Below are 8,948 nucleotides of genomic sequence, written 5' to 3'. Positions count from 1 at the left end.
AACCTCAACGGAACCAAGGTGGCTGAAGGACACAAAGCCAGCTTCTGCCTGGAGGACACCGAGTGCGAAGCAGGTTTGTTTGCCAGAGCCCTTTGTGCTGGGAATTTATTCCTCTCCCCATACAGGTGGGTGGCTGTAAAGATCCTGCCAGGGTCCTGAGGTTATGGATGGATGGAGCGGTCTCTATAGATAGTCCCTGAAGGTCCCGAGTGTTGAGGTTTCAGACTTCAGCTCCTTACGTCCTTCCTCTGAGCTCCTCCGAAAACCGAAGCGTGCCTTTTCCGACTCCTGTAAAGTGAGAAATTCCAAAGTATGCCTCTGGGTGATGATGGGGTGTGGAAGGCAGCAGCTCCTCCCGCGCAGTTAAACAGTCCAAGTGTTTCAAGCCATTGAGCAAGACCCTCTTGTGTTAAATCTCCTCCAAAACGCTGTGCCTGGAGCGCGTGGCTGTCGCTGGAGAACAGCTCTGATGCGTCCGAAGGTGGGAAATTCCCTGCCCAGATGTGAATCTAACCCTTTGTGCCTCTTCTCCTGCAGATGTGCAAAAACAGTACGAATGCGCCAATTTTGGCGAGCAGGGAATCACGGTTGGCTGCTGGGACGTGTACCGTCACGACATCGACTGCCAGTGGATCGATATCACCGACGTCCCGCCGGGCGATTACCTCTTCCAGGTACGGGAGAAAGAGTAGGGCTGGAGACACGGCTTTGCTTTGATCTGATCCGTTAGGGATGTCAGTAACAAACTGCGTTATTTGTGCTCTGAATTTCTGATCACAAAGAGATGATATTCCCTGGATACCCACATCTAACAGGACAACAGTGTGTTCCCAGCTTACACGCTGCCCCGAGTGAAAAATTCAGGCCAATAACCCCATCTTAGAGTCTTACATCCCAATAGTTGACAGTCCTACGCGCGGCTGATGTTAAGACGCCGTGTCCCATTATACACACACAGCATCCTGCTGTTGCCTTGTGCTAAGGTTTTGAGCTGTTGGTAAGCAATGCTTGCTTCGTTTGGGGATGAACCGGCGCTGGTCTCGTGGGGTTTGCAGGAGTTCGGGCTGTGCCTACAGTCTGGTGCGAGGTGGGGGAGTAGGGGGAGTTTTTTGGTTCTAAAAACAGCCCCTTAAACTAGAAAAGTGGGATCCTGATCTGGCTTTAATCAAGGAGTTTTTGCCTCCTTGCAAAATGAGTTGGGTTTTTTTTAAAACAGAAAAAAATGAAGTATATGGTGTAATGAAAAACCAGATTAGGTCTCACTCTGACCAGTATCATACCCTGTCCACCTCTGGGTAACTTTATGTCGTGTTTCTCCATCACTCCCCAGGTTGTCATCAACCCAAACTACGAAGTGGCTGAATCGGATTATTCAAATAACGTGATGAAATGCAGGAGCCGGTACGATGGGCAGCGCATCTGGATGTACAACTGCCACATAGGTGAGGGAGTCCCGCAGGAGCAGGTTTACTGTTTATTGCTTTGTACGTGCTTGCAAAGATGAGATCCCGAGCCCAAACCGCACCCTGGTGCTATTTGCCGTAAATGAGCATTTTTCCCTCCCCAGACTGTCAGATGTAAGGAAAGCTCTCGTGCAACCCAAGAACTTGTTTAGAGTGCCCGACTAGGTCCGGGCAAGCAACTGCAACTTCTTCCCAGGCTCAAATTATTACCAACCTGGGACTGACCTCTTCAGAGAGCTCAGGCTCTCCAGCTGAGCTTGAAAATATTTCTATTTAAAGATAAATGTATTTATCGTCTCTCAACTAGCAAAACGTAAGGGCATGGTCCTTTTTAAGAGGATTAAACAGAACTTAACTCACCATCAGCCTCGGGGAGGAGACCATTTCACAGGTCCCTGCTAGTCACCACCTAATTTTTTTAAGCAACAAGGGTTAGTGAAATTGAGGGTAGGCTGTCATCTAGCCATCCAAAGACTAGATCCACTACTCCTGGGGACTCTTGGCTGTTCCAGTTCTGGAAGATTTAATGCTTACATTAATAAATTAAAACCCAGGAAAGTCTTTGAGCCCTTTTCACAGCGTTTTTGCAGATGCCTCTGCCTTGCCTGCTGCTCACCCCTGTGCTCTGTCTGTGCGCTCCCCAGGTGGCTCTTTCAGCGACGAGACGGAACAGAAGTTTGATCACTTCAGCGGACTCACAAATAACAAGGTGTCCACCCGATAGAACAGCATCGCCTCCCACCCCACTATTTAAAGAAGCGAGGTTTCCTTCTTCGGTGATTTTCCCTAACCACTGCACACAAAAAAAAAAAAAAGAAAATCAAGCAAACAATCAAACTCTAAATTAGCAAGGTAAATTATTTTCTAAAGGTGCCTTCCTTCCCGTTGTAGGTGCTCAGACCACCATGTGGCTCTTGTAACTCCGCTCCCTACTACTGCAGTAGTTAGGAGCAGGCTTTTAAACTCTACTTGGCTCGGTATCTTCACCATCCCAACCTTCTCCGTAAAGATTTCCTGCACCTTGCAGCACCGTCTTTATTCACAGATGTAGGTCCAGGCTGCAGCAAGCACAATTTGCCTTTTTGTTTGGGTACCAACAACCTAAATATGTTTTTTTTTTTTTACCATTCATTTTCTTCAAGGCATTAATCTTGGTATCTTTAAGCTCTTTGACTCAAGCTTGAACGCACCATTGATGCAAACGCCTCCATTTGTGACGCTGCTTCTCGAACCCAGCTAATCCTCAGTGCTGCCATGGGATTACTCCGTTTTAGCAAAGAAATACAGGAAAGAGAAGAAAAAAATAAATTGGAGCAGCTTTTTCTGAGCAGAACAGTATAAAGCAGAATTTAATACTGCAGTGAAACTCTTGTATTCAACAGTCAACTCCCAGCACAATCTCGTAAAGCGGAGCAGCTAATGCAGAACTCTTTTCTCCAAGTGCATCGGGGCTCCACGACGCTACACCTCCATCCTAACACCCAGAAGAAGACTCAGCAGATCTCCTGATGATGAGCCCACTGGACTGTGACTTTCCATTACACAGTAAGCTATTCACCCAACAGATTCTACGTGTCTCTAGGTATTACCCTTCCAAGCTGGATAGTCACTCTGTCTTGTCTTTAAAGGATGAATTTAGTTAAGGCTTTGTTTCGTCACTGTACCTTACAGAGGTCACTTCATGGCTTTCATCATCAGGGATCCGGACCTGTGCTGTCACAGACCCACCTGTGTAAGTTGTCTTTAAAAGGATTTTTACACTTGGTAAAATTCATAATGGTGCTCGGCGTGCTCCTCTGTTTGTTTGAGGACACGCATTGCTACAGATTTTTCAGACACAGCTACTTGAATAAAAAAAAAAATGTTTTACCCAGAAAAATGTTTTCTATGCCATTTGTGTATGTCTAGTCTAGGACAGGTTAGGGCTTTGTTCACAATTCTTGGTACAGAAGTTTTTTCTCCCTCTGTATGGAAGACTTCTGGAAGCAGCTGAAGTTAAGGGAACACCTCCAGCTGAGCTTTTCCATCCGCAGGGGGACTGAAACGGGCTGTACCCACCGTGTGCTCTCCATAACCTACCTCACAGGGATGTTGTGAGGCTGAAAAAATGCAGAAGTCTTTTGCTAATGCCTGTCAGAGTATTTCTGTCATTTATCCAGTGGCCCAGAGGGTGGCATCCAGCAAAGGTTTTTAGCCTACTGTCAGTTGGAAAACTCCATTTTGTTCTCAAGATGCCAGGCTGGAGCAAAAGCAGAGTTGGATGCTCTGGTGCTGCTGCCACAACGAGGTTTTTGCAGCATCTCGTAACACCAGGCTCTGGGCAAACCAACACAGGCAAGTTCTGGTTTTCTTTTCCTCATCAGTGGATGAGAACTTTCTTTGCTCAGAGTGCAACAGAACAAATCAGGCTCTTTAAAATCTCTGATGTAAATAAGGAAAAACCCTCAAACTCATTTTTTGCATTCAATGCTTGTCAGTTTTGTGGGATATTTGAACAATAACATTACAACAAAGTAAACATTCAACAGTTTGGGTTTTTTTTTTTTTTTTGACTCCTGCAGATGCTCTGCTCTTGCTTACAGCTGAATTTTTGCCAACAAGATAGAATTCCCTTCTCCAATGCATTTTTTTTTTTTTTTAATTTATAGAGCAGGCTTCTCTAAACAGCTTTACTTTCTGCAAGTGCCCAGTGAGTAACAGAAACAAAAGTAGGGCAAGATGCTCTCCGTAGCAAAGAGCTAACAGCAACCCTCGGAGGGCTTGGCTCTTGAGCTCAGTATCTGATTAACCATCAACTTTTTACCCTTCCCAACTTTAGAAAGAAAAGACCTAATCCATAAGAGAACATCCCTGTGGCGACTCACTGTTCCGCATGCAGTTTAATATCACAGCCATGCTCATCTATACATCTTTTTTTTTTTTTTTTAGCTGAGATGGTTTTATTCCTCCTGGTCCAAGGTTTCTGGCAGGAGCCCTTCGGGGACCGAGCCGCCTTGCTGCTTGTGCTTCAAACCCAGCGCCCGGGTCACCAGCCTCTTCGCCACGGCCGTGTCGGTCTGGGGTCTTTCTTTTGAGAGGTGAAGGAGCTCTAGGGAAAAATGGGGGAAAATCATTAAGTTAGCGCTTGTTCAGGAACAGTCTTCGTGGCTGAACCACAGGACTGGCAGACAGAAGGGCTGATTTCTGTTTTCTTCGTTCCTTTACAGAATTAGCCCAGGAGCAAATCACTTTATCCCTATCCAGTAAATTGCCTTTTTTTTTTTTCTTTTAGAAATATGTGCCCTAAGATGTACTTAAGGCTTTTCCGTGACAGTTCAAAAGCTATTTGGCTGTGATTAAGCTCCAGGCCTCTTCTGCAGTAGGAGAGAGAATTGTTCCCCATTTGCTTTCAGGAACAGTTTCATAACCATTCCTGGCAAAATTCAGCAAGTCGCATCTCTGAGAACAAAACGAAGGCACGCAGTCCAATTTATCCATGCACAGGAAAGTTTGATCTCAATTTAGACTCGTCTAGTCTAAATCCTTAGAAAGCAGCAAGGAAAAAAAAAAATCTGCATTTTTTTTTAAAAAAAAATAGCTAAATCTATCAGATGCTTTGGGAAAACCCTTTGGCCAGTAACCTCCATTTTCTGGCTTGCTACAGTCTCATTTTACAAGAAATTAACACACCAAAACTTTACCAAGTCCAGAATAGGCTGGATTTGGCAATTATCTAATCATTTTATCAGCAACTATTTGCAAATTTATTATCCAGTTAGCAATGGGGGCTTTGCTTGCTTTTTCAGAAGTTTTATTAATAAAGGCAGCCCAGCAGCAGCTTGAAGAAAAAGGGGCAGACACAGAGCTTGGAAAAGAAAACTGCCACTCTTTCTTGACAAAGCTCAAAAAAAAAAAAAAAAAAAAAAAGAAGAAGAGACACTGTCAGCTAATTAAGATCCAAATTTGTATTTGGGGAAAAAAATCAGAGGTTACAAAACACATTCCCCAGGAGGGGTTTGCAACCTGGTTCAGAATTAAGCCCAGCAGTGAGAATCGGGAAGGGAGCGTGGAGATGGAGTGGAATGCAAACCCAAATCCAGTTATTTGACATTTCATTGAAATCTAGCGGTCTTAAAAACTGAGGAATTTCTCCCTGTGACAGTGTCCCGTTCCAGCGTGAATCCTGGAATTTGTTTCAGCTGCAATGGACTGTAGCAATGACAGTATAGTTGTACCTTCAGCAGAGTCTCTCCGGCTACACGATTCCTGGCATTTCTGTACTGTGGCAAGTATAACTGATTACAGTATGATTTTAAAAGGCAATAAAAGAAATAAAACAATGTTAATGGCTAAGCTTAACCATTTCTTCCTTCACCTGATACTGAATAAAATTTTGCCAACCACAAAACGTAACTGCTATGGGTTTTGTCTCATCTCTTATGAGGAATAGGGCAGAGAAACTTTTTGGGGGCAGCTTTGGCAGTTGCTGTGCTTTGTCCTCCTGCCATCGCTGCTACAACACAACTGTTGGCTCAAAACTTTACCCAAGAGCAGCACAAAGCCTAAGCCTGAATTTCAGCAAACCACTGAGCTGGAGAGTAAACAAAACCCAACAGGATGTGATGTTATTTTTATTCATGCAGAAGGGAGAGAATGACTGAGAAATAGGTAACAGCTGTAGTTCTCTCTCCTGTAAGAAGAATATAATTCAGCCTTGCAAACAGGCAGAAACCAGCATGACTGATGCAGGAAGGTTTAAAGTGACTATGACACAGGTTGGCTGAAAAATATTGTCAAAAAAATGCCTCTGTGGGCTTTTATTACAAACCCTACACACCAGCTCGCTGGCCTGCAATGCCAAAAAAGCCATAAAAACCAAAAGAAATACCGGTCCTTAATACATATGTCCTGATTTAACTTGTCATCATGACTGCTAAGGATACAGAAGACTGGTAAACCAAGAAATACTACTAATAGAAATTTAAAAAAAAATTAAATATTTTCTTACTTGGTCGCTGAAGTGCCTTGATTTTCGACTGCTTTGTTGCGTGGATCAATGGTCGGATCTTTAAAGAAGGATAACGTCGTCCCAGGGCTTGAGATGCTTCAAAGAACAAAGATTGGTGAAATTAGTAGACTGAATAGTGGTGGCTTTAATCATAAAAATCAGTACGTGGTATAATATAACTTCAGCTTCAGCAGCTGCTGTGTTATATCAAGACTTGTACAAAACAGCTAAACTCATCCTGGTCACCTCGGGTGTAGATCACACGCTCTTCACTCAGGAAAAGTCCCAAGAAAATATTATGAACAGTTTTTTAAAAGACAGCTCTGACATTAGACTAAATCCCAAGAAAAGAGCATGAGCTTTTGGATGATGTGCGCTGCTGGCTGGAAACGTCTCTTGGGACGGCTCTGACCCAAGCTTGGGGTGTTTGTCCCCAAAAGGTCAGCCTGCCAGGAGGCTCGGTGTCCCACCTGCATGCCACCACATGCATGAGATCCCCAGGGTGTTACTGTACCTTTACAGGAATTTTGCCCAACTACAAGAGAAAAAAAAAAAAAAAAAAAAAAACCTGAAAAGGCAAACCAGCTGAATTTCTAGAAATGCAGCGTGAGTCGCTCCACGTACAGAAGGTGCCTGGTTGTTATCCAACCCCATTAAAAACCTGCTGGTCCTGCACAGCCGAGTTTCCACGCACCACCACAGCAATTCCAGCTTCTCAAGCCCTGAAAGCCTTTCAAGCTTGAAGCACGTAGGAAGCAAGATGCGATGAACCGTAACTACCTTTGGCACCAGCTTGGCACAAGCGCGAGACTCGACAGACACACGGCAAAGCACCGCGTCCGTGCGGGGTCACGGTGCGAGAGCAGAGAGACCCCAACAGCCCTGTGGGTCCCTCAACCGCGGCCACAAACTGAGTCACGGTACCTGTGGAGGGGCTGGAGAAGATTCCCAGGGCGTGCGTATCATCGACCCACTGGATTTTGAAACCACTCTCGCTAAAATGAAAAGACAATAAAATAATAAGTCATTAATATGGGAAAAAAAAAAAAAAAACCCACATCACACAATAAAACCCCACAGCCACCAGTGTCAGAGTACTCAGTGTTTTTATCCAGAGGCAGCTGGTGCTGTTCGAAGCATTATACCCATTTTACAGAAGGAAAGGAAGGAATAAAAAACATTAAATATGCCCCTCTAATGGCCACAATCTACAATTTCCCCATCAGCTGCCCCCAAGAACTCTCCTGTTCCTCTAAAGAAGCCCTTGGCCAAAATCAACTTCAACTTCAGGGACTGTTGTAACACAAAAATGTTCTTGATCATTTATGTAGTGCTTCCAAACACCACCCGATTGCTCAGACATCAACAATAAAAAGCAAGTGAATTATAAAAGCGGTTTACAAAGCCTTAGGGTGAAGATACCGATGTGAAAATCTAACGAAGCATCAGTGGAAAATGTGAGTCTGGGAGCAGGGAGTTCAAAGACTTTCCTGCAGCGCAGGAAATACAAATACAATCGACTGCTCAGATTAGACCCATCAATTTTCAGCTCCGTTTCACTCTCACAGGGAATGGAAAAAAATACATGAGAGGAAACGCACACAGTAGACAGGAGCTTATTTAAAATGTAAATCATGGATTTTAACGTAAGGGACCCGAAGTGTTCACCTCTGATCCGTCACGTGGAGGGGGACAGTGGGAGGAAAATGGGGAGAGGTGCCCACAGACAGAAGTGAGACTAATTCAGCCCTGCACCGATCACCGTTCATCCCTCACGCAGCGCTGGACTTTGTTCTGGTCGCTCCCTTAGGCACAAGGCTCTTTTCCCATATTTACAAAACAAATCTTATTTCCAGCAGCAGGACTGAGCCCTTTTTTCTACCAAAGACTTATGTACACATGTGATTTCCCTCAAGCACCAGAACAAAGTACCAAAAAAGCTCCAACAAAGCACCCAAAGACCCTCACAGCAGCCAGGGCAGGAGGAATAACCCTGCACATAGGTAACTGTGTGTGACGGAGCCCTGAAGAACCGGTCGTGTTGTAAATCATGCATAAACTGCAGGAAAGTGTCCTCTAAGGGACAGAAAGAGCAAAGGACATAAGGGCATGAAGGTGAAATGAAAATTCAGAATTCCTCCGATTCTGCTGTGCACTCGAGCCTGAACACTGCTCCCTTCGTGCCCCTGATGTGCTCAGGCTCTCCCAGAGGTACTCACTGGAAATCTGAGAATATTTCCATCAGGTGCTCCGTTTTCAGCGATGGGGTGAAGTCATAGATCTCGGTTACGTGGCCAAAATCCCCCTCGCTGAGCTGTGCGTCTCCGTAGCTGGAATAATCAAGGCTGATCTTCTCAATGCATATGTCCTTCACAGTTAAATAACCCACAATCTGAGAATATTAAAAAAAAATAATTAGGAAAAAAATAATCAGGCAAGGTTTAACTCCAAAGAGCAATCCTCCCGGGCCCCACCTCGGTCCCTGCAAACCACTTCTG

At 44.6% G+C, this 8,948-nt stretch overlaps 2 protein-coding genes across 2 annotated transcripts in view; one reads left to right on the top strand and one right to left on the bottom strand.

The window, feature by feature from the left end:
* Positions 1 to 2,258, top strand: part of LOXL2 (lysyl oxidase-like 2) — a gene marked incomplete at its 5' end in the record, with an annotated part of 13,064 nt that extends 10,806 nt beyond the window's left edge. Inside the window, 4 exons of the mRNA XM_010082252.1 lie at positions 1 to 73; positions 538 to 674; positions 1,331 to 1,442; positions 2,108 to 2,258. The exon at positions 1 to 73 is cut by the window's left edge and continues 34 nt beyond it. Of these exons, the coding sequence (XP_010080554.1) occupies positions 1 to 73; positions 538 to 674; positions 1,331 to 1,442; positions 2,108 to 2,187 (402 nt within the window). The remainder of the gene's footprint in view (positions 74 to 537; positions 675 to 1,330; positions 1,443 to 2,107) is intronic.
* A 2,144-nt stretch (positions 2,259 to 4,402) lies between these two features.
* Positions 4,403 to 8,948, bottom strand: part of R3HCC1 (R3H domain and coiled-coil containing 1) — a 7,587-nt gene continuing 3,041 nt past the window's right edge. Inside the window, exons 4-7 of the mRNA XM_010082251.1 lie at positions 8,670 to 8,842; positions 7,375 to 7,445; positions 6,451 to 6,546; positions 4,403 to 4,551 (exon numbers count right to left, since the gene is read on the bottom strand). Of these exons, the coding sequence (XP_010080553.1) occupies positions 4,403 to 4,551; positions 6,451 to 6,546; positions 7,375 to 7,445; positions 8,670 to 8,842 (489 nt within the window). The remainder of the gene's footprint in view (positions 4,552 to 6,450; positions 6,547 to 7,374; positions 7,446 to 8,669; positions 8,843 to 8,948) is intronic.

This window comes from Pterocles gutturalis, unplaced genomic scaffold (assembly GCF_000699245.1).
Source record: "Pterocles gutturalis isolate BGI_N339 unplaced genomic scaffold, ASM69924v1 scaffold21154, whole genome shotgun sequence".
NCBI lineage: Eukaryota > Metazoa > Chordata > Aves > Pterocliformes > Pteroclidae > Pterocles > Pterocles gutturalis.
Note: the sequence above shows the minus strand (reverse complement) of the source record. Positions and strands in the feature narration are given on the sequence as shown.